Genomic DNA, 15,838 nt, shown 5'->3' on the forward strand with positions numbered 1-15,838 from the left:
AAACACTTCTAATCATTAATGTGTTTATTATGCATTTATTAAGGATGAGAGAGACAAAACTGTCCAGTTTCTTGCCAAAGAGTGAGCCAAACCTGTTCTTATTTCACAATTATATTCTCTTATGCTGTTGGTACATTATTTATTTTCATTGCACCCCCTGTCTAATTATTCTTGCCAATTTTGATGGGCATTTTTTTTATCATTTATGCCAACAGGTCAATGGGTGTGAAATTGCTTGTTTAAAAAAATCACGAGAAACTTTTTAATTGCTTATTTTTTGTGTTTGTTGCATCATTTCAAACCACAACAAGCAGCCCGTGCAAGCAGTTTCTGTGAAAAGAGAACAAGCATTGCTCCTGTGAACATCACATAACACATTTCCAAATAACAGAGGCCCTGAAAATGTTGATATAACTGATACCAAAGGAAACAAAATCCAAAATAAATCTGTATTTTCAAAGATTAGCATAGTGTAGTCACACTGATAAGATCAAACCAAAACTGTCATTCCCCACCATTTTTCTCTTCTTATTCTAAAATATTTGCAAAGACTTTTGAAGCATTACTAATCTGCATGTCTGAAATGACAGAAATTCAGTTGAGAATGCTTTTGATCTCTTTTAAAATAGTGCTAAATAAAATGTTTATTTTATATCTACTACCCTTTATTTGTCATGCATTCAAAACTTCAAAACTGGGGCTGTCTTTTTTTAAGATGATGTTTCCGTTCRATTTGTCTATTCTTGAAAGCCCGAGCATTTTTAACTCATTCTGCTCTGTTACCTGAATGAAAATCCACACCCTGCTCTGACATTTCCAGCAGTCGTATCAGTCGGCGCCATGTAACTGAGTGGAACGTAGCATGCACACACAGTGCGGCTCCTCACAGGGATGTTTAAGTGTGAAATGATCTCTGCAGCTCTGGCCYATCCTCACACACTGGAGCAAATATTGAAAGGTCATGTCTTCATACTGCGCTCAGCAGAAATGAGCTTYGTGTATGGCAGCTTAGAGTGGTTCGAGTACACTTTGTATTTTACCCCTGCTGGGAGTAAAGGAGAGAGAATTAAAAAAACTAACATATTTTTGTCATCTGCCAATAGCACATTCTCTCATATGACAAAACAGTACAACCTTTTTCAGTTTCTGCTGCTTTACTTTTCCCACATTTCAAAACATATTCCAGCTCCCTCCTGTCTTTTTGAATTTTTCTAACCATTCTTTTAGGTGGAACTGTGGATGTGACTGGCTAACTTCCTGGTTCAGTTGTCACACCTGAGGCTCATGATCTCATCACGGTCCTTAAGATCAACACAGATCATCCAGTGTCTGACTGAACTGTCATCTAATGTTTGAACCTTTGATTCTTACTGCTACTTACCTAATATCAGTGTTTTGCTTAAGTAATTTCTCCTGTGGTGTTCATGACGGCTGAAATGACACAAATCACCCCGTATTTGGGCATAACCCCTGGTTCTGAATCTCCTCTGTGAGTTGCTTCCTTCATTGCTGATCAAAGCAGGAAAAAATAAAAAATAAAAATCACACACTCACCTGACAGCTAATGATGGGACTTACAGCTCCTTTCTGTCTCAGCTCACCAAAAAGAGCCAAGTTCTTCAGCTCCTACATGGCTCTTTTTTTAAAAAAAAGCAGGCTCAGATCAGGCTCTTAAGTAGGCAGCTCCTAACCGTTTGATCCATCACTGCTGACAACCTCTGGTCTGCCACTCTCCACCTCTGCATTATTCTTCCTTAGACACCTGGATTTTGAAATCCCACTAAATATTTGGAAGGAAACAAAAAAAAGAACAAGAGCAGAAGTTTATTCAAATCCTAATTAATCTATAGGAAATGTCTCCCAACTAATAATTATCCTTTTTTCCCCAGTTGATTTCATGAGACCATCTTGAATGTAAGTCTTTTTTGTAAATGTAAATGAATTATTTCATCAAATTTTATCGGGACAGATTTTAGGGTTTATTTTCTGCTCTCAAACATGACAAAAAGGTTTACTAAAATAATAGATTTACCAACACAGAACTTTTTTATTTCACCAAATTAAATACAGACTTCTGATTTCCACTCACTGATCCAACTTTAAACCAGCTTCAATCATTTCTGCTAGCACCTGCCATCTGCACTTAGCCAATAAATGCAAACTAACAAAAAATGCCTCAATTAATTAACTTTAGTCTGGTTCTGTACATGTATCTTAGGGTGTATTCACACCTGACATTTGGTTCACTTTAAATGGACCAGAGTTCATTTCCTCCGTTGGTTCGGACCTTTTAATGCAGGTGTGAACACACTCAGTTGAACCCTGCTGTGGATTTTTGAGGTGGTCTCAGTCCTCTTCCAAACAGACTCTGCAGTTCTCTTCTGGTGTGAATACAGACCGGCTTTGAACCAAACCAACTACAGGTAATATGCGCCTTTTGGACTTTATGAGCCACCGTTGTTAAGCAACATTAGCCCTTCGGTGTTGCTAATGCTAACACTGCGTTGCAAACAATGAGCCCTGTCGGCTCTCGGCTTGGGGGAGGGGCGCCCATGCCCGTGCTTGCCCTAGCGCAGCGGGTGTCAGCGGGGGCCTGCGTGCTCGTCGCTGCGGGCCATTGTGGGGCTGATGCGTGTGGTCGCTGGTGGGGTTCTCCTGGGTCTCCCCTATGGTTTGACCTGGGGGTGGGTGTGCGGCTCTTGCGTAGGTGTACCCGGGGGCCCGATGCTGGGGGTTCCTCCCGGGGTTTTTGGCTCTGGCCTCCCCTTATGTCTGCCTCGTGCCTTGGGGGTCGGCTCTGGGACTCCCCCACAGTCACTATTATACATTCCGTTGGAGAAATACTGTAAATTTGTGCTTGCTCACAACCGCACACAGACAGGTGTTCAGATCCGAGAGGTTCTGAATGATCACCAGGTGCATACAGGTGGGTGTTTGTTTATCTGTCTAAATGTACATATGTATGCTTTTGCTAAGTTTTGTTACCTTAATTCTTTGCAGGTGTGCAGACAGATGTTGGATGTATTGTATTTTTTTCTTGACGTATATCTCACGTATCAATTCTTTCTTTCACTTTTTTCCATTACATTGTATCTTTTCTTTCCTTTCCTTCTTTTTTCCTTTTTCTTCTTCTTTCTTGTCTATCTAAAAAAAACACAGATGATGAAGAAGCTAAGATACTAATATTCAGATATTTAGTACTGCTTTCTACTGAAGTGGTAAGAAAAAAAAATGAGCCGTTGTGGGTCATGGAACATGGAGCATCTCATCTCCTTTAGGTTGAGGCACGCATTTGGCAACGTTGTCCCAAAATTATATCATTGCAAAACCTCCACTGAGCTGCTTTTCATTAATAGCCAGTTGTATTAACGGAACCATCTTTATTTCTGGGTCTGTGCTCTGTTTGGCCACACCATTTCTGTCCAATGGGAGCAATGGCCATCACCTGCGTGGCTTTGTTTATAAATTATAGTCCACTTGCAAAAAGCACAGTGTGAATGCAAACCGCACCAAAGGAAAAACATTAAAGTCTGCGATTTGGTCCGAACCAAACAAGTGGACCAAAGGACTTTCCTGGTGTGAATACACCAACCGTATATTATATGATCAACCAGTTGGATCTTTTAAAACAAATAAAGCATGTTAACATCCTATTTAGGTTATTTAGGATAATCTGAGATGACCTGCAAATTTCTGGAGCAGAAATCAACTAATTTAAAATCTTTGCTGCTTTTTGTATCAGAGTATTGCTTCCACTCTAAGCTGTAGCAGCTGCTATCTAAAAACAATATTCAACAYGTTTATGCTATTTTACAAAACTTTATATTTCACTACTTGGCTTCAAGCCCCCCAAAGTGTAGTGGCATTTTTGCAACACACCCTGGTGTTTGTGCTCATAGTGTCACTCCACAGTGTCCGTGGCACACTGCCTAAATGGCTAATGAGGGTGAATGACGAATTATACAGTCAGTTTAACCGAGGCGCTTGGGGACTTTAAACACCGGACAGATTGCAGAGGGCATGTTAACCCAAATGTTTTGAAAATCATTTCTTTCCTTTCTGCCAAGTTTTCTGGCATGAAAGGAAGTGGTAAGTGGTGACACAATGGCAAAGAAAATTACTTTCCAAGGCGCAGACATCAACCTTTGCAATTTAGCAAACGCTTGAGCTCGGAGCATGCAGCTGCCTTCCTGTGCTTAGATACTTGCTGGATGGACAAAGCCAGTGATTGACAGATGAGCTGCAGCACTGACGAGACCTGAGAGAGAAAAATGTGAAAGTTTAAATTGGTACGCTGAGATGGTTTAGTAAAACAAAAGATTTTGGAGAAATTAAGGAAAGATTATTTATTTTGGAGAGACGTTTGCACTGAAAACTGGCATTAAAGTTGTTGAGTTAAAATGTGGTGTGGTGGTAGCTGAGAGACATCCCCAACACCCACTTCCAGCACTACCAGATCATGCAATTAGAGACTGGATAAATGGCTCTTTGAAGGGATCCAGATTGACGAGTTATTTGTTTCAGAGCCGTTCAAAAGATTTGGATCATTTGCAAATGTCACATCTCTACATGGAAAATTTTAGTTTAAAATATTGGTTTGTGAAATGATAGGCAGTATGCATCCCTGCTCATTTATTGATTGTGTTAAAGTTGTTTTATGAACTAAAAACCTAATATTTCTGGTTGTCACTGTTTTTAAAGAATTTGTCTTGATCTAACAAAGACTGCAAAGTCTTTCTTTAGATTTTGAACACAAAGATTATTTGAATATTTTATTGATGTTGCAGAAAGAAAGTTTAAGACCTACAGAAAAAGAAATAATTGTCATCCTTTTTGTTATTAAGTTGGTACTTGAAAAAAATACTCTTACAGTATTTGTTTTTGCTTGTTATTTAATGTTTTTTCTCTCATAATTGAAGATATGTTGGGACTTTCTGAGAGGGTGTAAGATAGCCCAGGGCTTAGAATTGCATTTTGCATAACAAACTAACAAAAACACCTCAGTGTAAGACAGAGCCACAAATCTGGAACAGGCTATCACCTGATGGAGGTTTTTATTTTATTTTATTTTTGCTTGCTCCAGGTGCAGGACCAGGATAAACACAGACTATCACCTCAGTCCCGAACACCTAATGAAGCATAAAGAACGACAGAATTTGCTTGTGTTTGAAGAAAGCCTTTCTTGTAGCTGACTTCTTGCTTAATGAACTACAAGGCACCTTGCATGTCAAAAAACTGTGTTTTTTTAGATCAGCACACTGCTCAGTGCATCACTAATAGGGTTAATTTGAGTCTCATCGGCCAGGAGGCATTAGCTTAAGAGTTTWTCTTCTTTAGTGCTGTCCCTCATTAGACAGACAAAAGGAAAACGGGGTTGCAGCGTCATTACAACACTAAACTTGAAGCTTTAATTTAATCATCGCGTTTTAAATGGGGGAAAAATGCATCCTTAACTTACTCACGGTTTTGCAAATCTGTCAGAATTGCATGTTTGCTGTGACGGATGTCACCAGGGACAACAAATTGTGAGTTTTTGCATTTTGCCAATGAGAAAGCAAAAAAAAATGAAGCCTCAAACGAAGCGGAACATGCATAATGACTCATTGTTGATGTTTGTATGGCTAAGTGTGTGCTGAAGGTAAAACATTTGCTTCCACGTCTTCATGTCCCATTTCCCCCAGACTGATTATTATTACAAATTTAGGTGAGGTGGTCACAGCACAATTGTTATCTCTCAGCCAGACGATGGACTTTGTTTATTAAAAATGGCAGTACTCTAAGTCAGGTGTTGAATGAATTATTCCTGAGAGTCTTCCGCTGCCTCGGTGCTTTTTGAAAAGGCAGTTTATATTTCTTTACTGGAGGCAGTTGTTGGATTAATCACGGCTATTGTTGCATACTAAGTGTCAGATAAGGCTCGGTTTATTTTTTCCCATATTGCTTTGCTGCTTTATCGTAAAGTTTACCCATCAGAAGCTGAGAAGCATGACACCAATTTTAATCAGGAACAAGCTATCGAGCTGTTTACTGTCTTTTAGTTCATGTATTACCAATATTCTTAAGACTTCTGACAGACTGAACAAAAACAATATTTTGAAACATTTTTATAAAACCTCAGAGAAAGCAGAGTATGCTGCATGTTTCATGGAGCAAATAGCAGCAATATATAGAAGCTAGTTATACGACTGGAGTTTATTGTGGGAGCTGATAAAACATGATTTCTCTACCAAAAACCAAATCATGCAAACTTACAACTACTTATTTTTGTCATTCATATTAACCATTGTGAAATTGGTGAGATTGGAATTGGACCTGCTCAGTCAAAATACTTATAGTTCAAATATGAAGTTTTAAAGAGCTACCTTCAATGGGTGAAATACTAATAACTGKTCTCAACCGAACCCCACTTTCACACACACAAAAACAAAGGAAGTGAGGATGAAACTGCTGCAGTGGGAGTATACAGTATATAGTCTCCTGAGTGCCAAGACTATTTTGAGAGCCAAGGCCCCTGAGTSTCCCTGAGGATCCTGTGATGAGTTTTGTCGTCAGGTGTGAGAGCGACAACTCTTGAAGGGAAAGGAGGGCATCTTGACAGTCACACATTGGGGCAGGGCTCTGTGGTGTTTTAGTGGGAAAAGAAAAAAAAGTACAGTTTATCTTCCTTCATCATTTCTCTTTCTATTAAAGGGAAGAGACTGGAAACTTGGTTAGGTACCGGAGAATTTAAACACCAATGTGATCGCCTGAAAGTTTAGCTCTAACTCCGATTTTAGGATTCCTAATTGCCCACGGTCATAAAACCAGAAAGAAAATGTTTGAGATTTGTTTGTTAGCAAAATACCTCATGAACCACTGGACCAATTTTATTGTAACCTGCAGAAAACAACCAAGATGCACATCTAATGGACTTTTGGAATTAACTAAATTCAAGATGGCCGCCACAAATCATTAGGCTGTAAAAAAAATTAGCTAAAGGCTAATTTAATGTGGTAATTGAGTCATTCTCTGAACCTGACTTCTAAACGTGCAATCCTTCAAGGAGCTTTATTTATTTTATTTCATTTTGTTTTATATTGTTTATTTTAATGGCAAACATCTTATTTTCATTTTTGTTTCTTTAAATCGACGTTTTCTTCCCATCCTATTTTATTTTTTGAACCGTTTTCTTCTGTTTAAAACTGGATTTCAGCAGTTCGCGTTTTTACTGCTTCACTTCAATCTGGATGAGATGATCCCGCGTGCTGGAGAAGTTTGACAACGCGTGCGTGGTAAAAGCGCGAGGGGAGAGATTGTTGCGCATTGGAAGTACGGCGCTCCGGTCGGTGCTGGTCTGGATGAAGGAGAGGAGGAAGAGGGGAGACAGATTCCACCTTAACTCCTGCAGAGAGGAGCAGACTCAGACAGAGGCACGCGGGAGGGGAAAGGATGAAGCCCACGCGAGCTCCTGCCTCTTCCTGTGGATAAATCTTCAATCTCCTCCAGATCGCGTCTTTTTCCTGGTGAATTTTACGCACCACAGAGGACTGAAGGAAACGCCGCAGAGATGAGTGTTGCGCGGTCCTGGATGCGTCTGAAGGATTCCCGTTCCTGATAGGAACCAAAAAGGACAAGGCTGTCCGCATCTTTTTTTTTCTTTATCTTCTCTTTTCTTTGCTGAAAGAAGATCGCAAAGGTGGAGCGATTAGAGAAGGGCTGATGAAGGGACTATTAATCCTTTCAGTGCATCAAAGGCACCAAAGCGTTTTGGAAACGTTTGGATGGAAATCTGGCGAGTGTTTGGAACTGTTTCTGGTTTTATATGAAACTGGTGATTAGTTATTTTGAGACATCACAAGAAGATTTTTGTTTCACTTTATATATTGATAMATAGTTGCTTTTTTAAGGTTGTATGAATTTGCAAAAACAAACTATCATCTTTGTCTTTTTTCCCTCTTAAATCTAAATGGAATTAGTTGAGTCTGAAGCCGTTTGTGAAAGAAATAGACATGGTACATGGGCACAGCTTCCATCACGGTAAGACAACCACCTTTCTCATCATTTAAATCACAATTGATCAGTTGATCTTATTGCGCCATTTGCCATCAGACAAAAGAAAAAGTCCACATGATTCAGGCTGATCAGTGGTGGAGGACTTTAAAGCAACAGATAAAGAGAAATCAAGGACTATATTGTGATAAAAGGGAAACTCACTGAAGGTCACAGCACAAGTGCTTAGATATTTTTTGAATGTTTTACTAAAGATAATGTTAATAAAATAATGAAACAGTCATTTGTTTAGATTATTTGTTATTTACCCCTAATATATTTATAATTTTCAAAGGAATAACCAACTAATAAAGCTGTTTTCTTCTGACCAAAATGATAATTTATTGTTACTTTTTGAATTTTTAATCAAACCTAATAATAATAATAATAATAATAATAATAATTCTGTCTGTTCACAGTTGTTGCAAGTCTGCTCCTACTTGGGTTGTCTGGAGCAACAAAAAAGGATACAGGTAGCCCCCATCACCAGATTATCCCTATATGCTCTTGCTTGAGTTATATTTGTTGACAGTTTGTCTTTTCTTGTTTTAAGTGAAAAACAACTCTGGAGTGAAGCCTGCAGGTCAGTGTGGAACGTGGGTGAAAGAACCAGAAGGAGGGCTCTTTACGTCTCCCAATTACCCAAACAAATACCCCCCGAACACAGAGTGTGTTTACATCCTCGAAGGTGAGGACGATGTTTACACTCAGTGGCACAAAACAATAAAAAAAGAAAGAAATTGTGTTTTTTAAGGCAGTGTGAATGCTAAGTCATAATCCTCTGCTGAAATTTGCAGAAGAAACTAAAACTGTGTTGTAAAGCTGAAAGAAGCTGCAACTAAAAGCAGTAAARCACTAGCTGAAAGTAACCAAAGAGGTTAAAAAAAACACCAAAACAGAAACTAAAAGTGGCAAGAGGTTAATAACTAAATGTAGTAAGTAGCTAACAAAGTACCAAAATGCAAGTTAAAAGTGAACAAAAAAATACAAGCTTGCTTTAAGAGCCTAAAATGTAGCGGGCTAGTTCCTAAAAATAACAAAAGCACTAAAAGTACTGGTAAAAAAAAAAAGCTAAAGGCTAACCCAAAGAAACAAAACAGAGGTAACCAAAAGTAGCAGAATAATTGCTGAAAGTAAAAGTAGCATAAAAAAGACAAAAACAGAGGAAGGTGGCTGAAGTAGATTTCAAAGAGAACAATGATATTGAAGGGATTGAAGAAAAATATTTCAAAAAGTATAACACTAAAAAAAACATGACGTCATAGAGTTCATCTGTTGAATTACCAGAATGTTTTTAAAACAAAGTATGCCCAAGTAACTACATTGCAAAAACATTTAATAATGATTATAATTTACAAAATAAGGACAACAATAGTGTAAATGCTGAATCAGCATTCAGACAACAAGGTGATGTAGCTGTTTTTATTCAGAACTTTGGCTTCCCTGTGGTTTCACTGATGGGGAAAATCAATAAATGACTAAAAGTATTGCTCGTTAGAAATCAAAAGYATTTCTTTTATTCATATGTAGAAAGAGGATTGCTCGTTGATTATCATCATGTTTAGAAATGAACTAGCAGCAATGATTAAAGAGACATAGACTGCACGCATGATGCTGATAAAACAGGTGAAATATTAATCAGTAAAAACTCAGCCTGTATTTTACTCCACTGCTTCGTGCTAATTGTTTTCACTGTTTCCTCCCAGCTCCCCCAAGGCAGTGTATTGATCTACACTTTGAGGAGAGTTATTCAATCGAGTCCTCTTGGGAATGTAAATTTGACAACATCGAGGTTCGGGATGGACCGTTTGGCTTTTCCCCGATGCTGGGCCGGTACTGCGGGCAGCACGGCCCGCCAGACATCAGGAGCAGTGGCCGATATCTGTGGATAAAATTTGTAACCGATGGAGAACTGGAAGGGGTGGGATTTTCAGCAAGTTACAACTTCACAGCAGGTAGGTTTCCCTTATTGGTTGCTTTGTTTGCTGCTTAGGTCAACTTGTTTCCTTCTTTTTTTAAGCAGTTGCAGGTTTTATGGCTTCAGCAGCATGATTCCTAATGAATAGCAGGGATTTCCTGCGGGTCTCGACCTTTGGGGAGCTTTTTGCAGTTTAATTGATTGTCTGTCAGCACACGGCCAGTAGAACCATTGGCGGTGAGCTATCACTGAACTGACAGTGTTGTTTTGTTTTTTTTCTTTCCTTTTTTATTTTAAATCTTTAGAGTGATGTGGAGGAGTTTGAACCTTCTTTGGTCTAATTGGAAAAGCTTCATTGTTTCTACTTTAGTTCTGTGGGAAACTGCCTCTTTTATCTGCCTGAATCTACACATTGTGACGACTGATGGCAACAAAAACAGGAAATTTGAGAACTATRTTTGCTCACATCATGTAGTTGCAGGCAGGGGCTGGGCCACAGGGGCATTGGCCCCAGCTGAAATCTGATTGGCCCCCTGAAGTGCCCCTGTCCTGCCACTCATCTGTCCTTTACCTGTGGGTGATGATGGTGGGTGCAGTTCCATGTTCAAACACTAGTTGCGCTAATGAGTCAAAATAGTAAAGTCCAAAATGAAGCAAGCTTACAGAATTCTTCTCTTCTTAAAATGTGAACAATCCTGCAAAAAAGTCTTTCAACTGGCAAATGATGGCTGGATTCTCTCACGTGTTTGAAAATATTTTATCTATGTACAGTAAAATGTATGAAAAACTGGTGAGGAGAATTTACTGTGCAAGAGTTTTGGTACCACTTTACAATCAATCTCCCCTTGGCTTATAAAGAGTTTATAGATAGGTTATTAATTCATTTGTAAAGTTTACATTTCATAAATCATTATTAAATGAAACTGGACAATTTTGTCTCTTTCTCGTCCTTAATTATTGCATAATAAACATGTATTAATGTTTTTAAAGTGTTTACAGATTAATTATTAACCTTAATTATTAACCTAACTATAAAACTTTTTCAAAGCCATCTATAAGGGGGGCCTTATTGTAAAGTGGTAACTTTTAAAAAATACATTACATTACAAGTGTTTGAAGTGTAAAATGTATGCACTGGGAATTTGTGTGAAAGGATGTTGAACAAATACTTGGCACCTCTTTGAAAATTGTGGCCCCTTGATGGCCCCTTACTCAGAAAAATCCTAGATCCGCCACTGGGTGTAGGTGCAATGGGAATTCTCAACCCGATGTTGATTGAATCCTCAGTTATTTAACCTCTATGACAAAAAGTGAGTTATAACTACTATTTCTTCAGCAACATGGTTTACATTAGTGATGTTTCCCTGATTATTTCAAGCAAAGGGCCAGCGAAGTCTTGAAGCTACCAATCTCAATCAAAATCGTTGTTGCTTATGTGGGTAGCAAAACCATAAATTTGCACCCCGGCATTAAAAAAATCGAGGATGCAGTTGTTATATTGGCTCAGACGGTCCAAGATTTATGTGTGTTTGCAGTGGATTTGAGCCATGAAAGGCATGGTGCCAAGAAACAGGAAGGTTGTGCCAGTTTTTTTTCCTCCACGTCCGCTGCACCTGCAGGGGGCCTTTTGCCATAAGATGTTTGAGTGTGTCATTGTTTATGTGACAAGCACATGTGGAGTACAAAGACCTTTCATCCAAATAACATGCTACCAGCTGCAGGCTGTTGAGGAGAAAGCTGCTGAGGTGAACAGCGGTGTAGATCTGTCTGTAATGACTCAGAGAAATCAGAATGGTTGAGCTCTTCGTTCCAGATTACTGTGATACTGTGACATTTAGAGCAATAAAATCTGGCACAGCAAGTAAATTCTTACTCAGTCTGGTTTTTTGTAATTGTGATAAAAGTCGTATTGTTTAATGACTGTTTTACGGAAGAATTGAAAAGAGAAGGTAACTAAAATAAAGGTTATATTTTTCCACACAAGGTGACATTTTTGTTTTCTTGAAAGTGCATTTAAGAAATATTGTATTTGATTCTCTTTTTTTCCTATCTCGCTGAGATTTTTATCTCAACTCTACAGGAAAACACTCAAAGACTGGTCACAAATAACCATTTTCTTGCACTATTTCTATGGCGCTTTTACTTTTTTAGGTGTCCATAAAAAAGAAGACGCATGCGCTCACGTTGAATAGTTTGGTTTTCAAAGCCATTTTGTAGCTTTTTATTTCCTGCTCTTAAAAAGACAAGTGATACTGATTTCTTTTCCTGTTCATTTGTCATTAACTTTCAGTTCATGAACCAGTGGATTAATTTAAATCACATATCAAACTCAAGGCCCATGGGCCATATTTGGCTGGCGGGAGACTTCTGATTAGCCCACCAGAATGTTTTTCTTGCTTGATTTAATATAGAAATATATTTTATATCAGTTGTAAACATCAAATTTATGAGTCAATACAACTACATAAATTATTTAAAAAGCTCAAGGATAATAATACTTGTCCAGCCCCCTGAGTTGTTGACTTTGAGTAACTGTGGCCCCCTGWGCAATTTAGTTAAATAGCCCTGTATTAATGTCTCAAAATAAGCTACTTTAAAGCCAGCATTGATTGATTAAGCATGGGGATTCTCTGCAGAATGTGGAAGATTTCAAAATTCAACCCCACAGCTATTACCATAACTCAAAAGTGAGTAAAACTCTTTTATTTTTGCTTTTAATAGTATTTCTGTACTGTGTATGTCACATTTAGTCAGTTGTACACTTAGTACTTTTCAGTGTTTATAAAGACCCTGTCACACTAGATGACTTAYGCCAACTTATGAAACATTTTCATGTCGAAATTGCTGATAAGTTATATATTTGATCAATTTGTTAGAATTACATTATGTACACTCTGAAAAGAAGCTTCCTGTTGATTTATTTTCAATTCCATCTTCATTGTAGATTAAAATGTTCATAAGTTGGCATAAGTTGTCTAGTGTGACARGGCCTKAAGAGGATTTGTTTAAATGCTGTTTCTATGCAGGAAATACCATGTAGAGTTCAGTTATTGTTTTGTTAGCTGCCTTCAGCTGTAGCCACATGATTCATGTTTAGTCAAAGTTAGTTGCAACTGGCCCTTTGAGGACCACCATGAAGCTCATGTGGCCCTCAGTGAAAATGAGTTGGACACCCCTGATTTAAATTAAACTTTTAGAGGTTTATCTACAGCTGATAAACATTTGGAGTCAACATGATTCAAAATCGTTGCCACATAAAGCAAATAAGCAGAGAAAGCAGAGAAAGCAAACTTAAAAGGTTGCTAATAATCATGAGATAAGTAAGTGTAACTGCAGCACAGGCTTTCTAAAGTTTGTTGCTGAGTTACTTAGAAACCTATTTTTGATGCAGTGAAAGGAAGTCTGCAACCCAAAATCTAGAGTGTGGCGTAAAAGAAGGACCCATTCATTTTTTCCTTCAACGATAAATAACCCAGACAACTTTTCCCTTTAATGTGCATTTCAAGGATTGTTGCTTCGTCTTGCTTCTCCCTGGAGTCTCACTGAAAATTTTTCTGAGAGAAAAGAAAAAAGCGTTGCCTCTCGACTTGATAGGAAACGTCTGTGGCGTGTGATTTACATAATTAAAGAAGATAAAAGTCTCAAATTCACTCGATTTGATGCTCTGAGTTCTGGAGATGTGAATGGTGCCTCACATCTGCAGCTGCTCCGTGATTATTCAAACGGCCCTCTGATGAATAGGAGCGAAGTGGCAACAGAGGTAACATGAATGACTTCCTGTTACTGTCGTTGCTCAGACATTTTAGGAGGAGAGAAATTAAAAGCTCTCTTTCTCCTCTCTACTTTTTTCTCTTTTCAAAGTTTCATGCTTGTCATGACCAACGATATTTGGACAGCTGCTTAGGGAGGAAGTACTGATGACGAGAATGTCACAGCAAAATATCTCATGAACACTGAACAAATTTTAATAAAACCCTCAGAAAGGTATCATTGGATGTATAATTTATGGTGTTCATCCTATTCAAGATGGCCGCCACAGCTAATCATTTTCAGCCAACAAAAAATGAGTACCGCTCAGTCATTTTTTACAAAAGTTGAGCTAGGGGGCCAGACATTGGGGGTGATTGGCTGATAATGGTAGAGGTGATGTGTAAAGGAATGTGTATTATTACATTTTACTATATGAATTAATTGAAATTTATTTAAAGTTTTATTTTGTTGCATTAAATTCTAAGTTTTGCAAAAATTTAGCTTGCAAAAATGTTTCAAAATGTGTCTATTTAGAATAGAATAGAATAGAATAGAATAGAATAGAATAGAATAGAATAGAATAGAATAGAATAGAATAGAACTTTAATGTACACCAAAGTGGACATTTTTCCCTGGCTCAACAGACATGTAATATACTAAAATATACAGAACAACATATCAAACACAACACTAAAAACCTATAAAAGTTCATAAAATAAGGTCATAAAAACACACTTTCTTACAAAAGATTCAAAATTGCTCCACCCCTAGCAGCTCAGTCAGATATGCGTTATCACTTGGTTTGATTGAGAATACTGATGGCGTTTGGGACCAAAAATTGTTGATTTTTTTTAATTTATGAGTTTTGTTACTCAGGCCAATCAACTGGAGCCCTTTGTGGACTGTATTTGGGCAATTGGATGGATCTCTTCATACTTTTTAAAAATTCATGCTAGAATGGAAATGTTTTTCTTTTTTTTTTTTTTTTTTTTGCTCTGAACCCAGATCACCCACATTTACAGGTTTGTCCAATATCCTGCTGCCCTGGTAGTAGCTGAGAACAGCTCTCGACTCAAACTCAAAGCACTACACATTGCTCAAGACTTTTGCCCAACACTTTAGCAATAACTGTTGAAGTTAGCCTTGTTTCTTTTTTTACTGGAGCCATCAGCGTAAATATGGTACTGTATACACATCATGTAAAATAGATTATAACCCTGTCAGTTTTAGACACATTGAACTAAAATTCGATGTGGTAAAAGCTGAGAAACCTTATCACTTAGACGACCATCAGATTGGGCAACACTGCAGGAGATTTTCGCAAACATGTTTTTCAAGGAARCTAAAATAGCTGTAACTCTTTTTTCTCAACATGAGAAGATGGTTTAAAGGTCTGGCCTGAAAAGCTGTGGGTAATATGAATTTCTTCAAGGAAAGCTAAGSCTTCCACTTTGTTTTTGTTTACATAATTTTGACCCAAGATATTTGCACAGTGGTTGGTTCTGTTCTTTCACAAACTCTTTTATCCGCCTGTGTGTAGCAGCAATATTACACTCATTTTAACCTCACAGAGACACTTGATCATGGCCCATCGGTGTGTTATGAAACTGTTCAATTATAATTTTAATAGCCTGTCAAAGCCTTGTGCACKTTCAAATAACTTTGGCACCTCCCAGCCTGAAGCTTTGTATATAAAGTAAATGTTGAGGTACTTAACAGAAGCTTTGAAAGTCTTTCAGATGGTATGTATTCAATCAGCTGTGGCATCAAAAGAAGTTAGAAATGCTGATTTAAAAGACACTGAACAGTTATCGGATGAACTTGGCTGCCCTGATGATGTGATGCACAATTTATCTGTCAAGGAAATTACACTCAGTTGGTTCATGCTTTTTTTTCTCCCCCGACCCTTTCACTGCTGCACGTAAAATGGTTCATTTGCTGCATTTTGTTCAATTAACTGTTCAGCTTTTCAGCATGGACAGTGACGGGGGCAATTCAGGCAACTCAGCTACCAACATTACAGTTAGTTGGCTTTTGGTTTATAATACAGCTTCAGGGTGAAATCTAACTCTATATTCTCAAATAAATTTTACTGAGAAGCTTTGTGAAAGCATAATCTGAATATTGGTCATATCAGCGATT

The 15,838-nt window shown here is 38.0% G+C and overlaps 1 protein-coding gene across 2 annotated transcripts in view; it reads left to right on the plus strand.

Annotated features, from left to right (window-relative positions):
* Positions 1-7,285: 7,285 nt before the first annotated feature.
* Positions 7,286-15,838, plus strand: part of neto1l (neuropilin (NRP) and tolloid (TLL)-like 1, like) — an 84,306-nt gene continuing 75,753 nt past the window's right edge. Inside the window, exons 1-5 of one of the 2 annotated variants that reach the window (XM_014002360.1) lie at positions 7,286-7,810; positions 7,956-8,016; positions 8,448-8,501; positions 8,582-8,716; positions 9,735-9,983. In XM_014002360.1, the coding sequence (XP_013857814.1) occupies positions 7,802-7,810; positions 7,956-8,016; positions 8,448-8,501; positions 8,582-8,716; positions 9,735-9,983 (508 nt within the window). In that variant the 5' untranslated portion in view covers positions 7,286-7,801. The remainder of the gene's footprint in view (positions 7,811-7,955; positions 8,017-8,447; positions 8,502-8,581; positions 8,717-9,734; positions 9,984-15,838) is intronic. The other variant, XM_014002359.1, reaches the window with a different exon arrangement.

The sequence above is a fragment of the Austrofundulus limnaeus genome, unplaced genomic scaffold, assembly GCF_001266775.1.
Source record: "Austrofundulus limnaeus strain Quisiro unplaced genomic scaffold, Austrofundulus_limnaeus-1.0 Scaffold12, whole genome shotgun sequence".
NCBI classification, from domain to species: domain Eukaryota; kingdom Metazoa; phylum Chordata; class Actinopteri; order Cyprinodontiformes; family Rivulidae; genus Austrofundulus; species Austrofundulus limnaeus.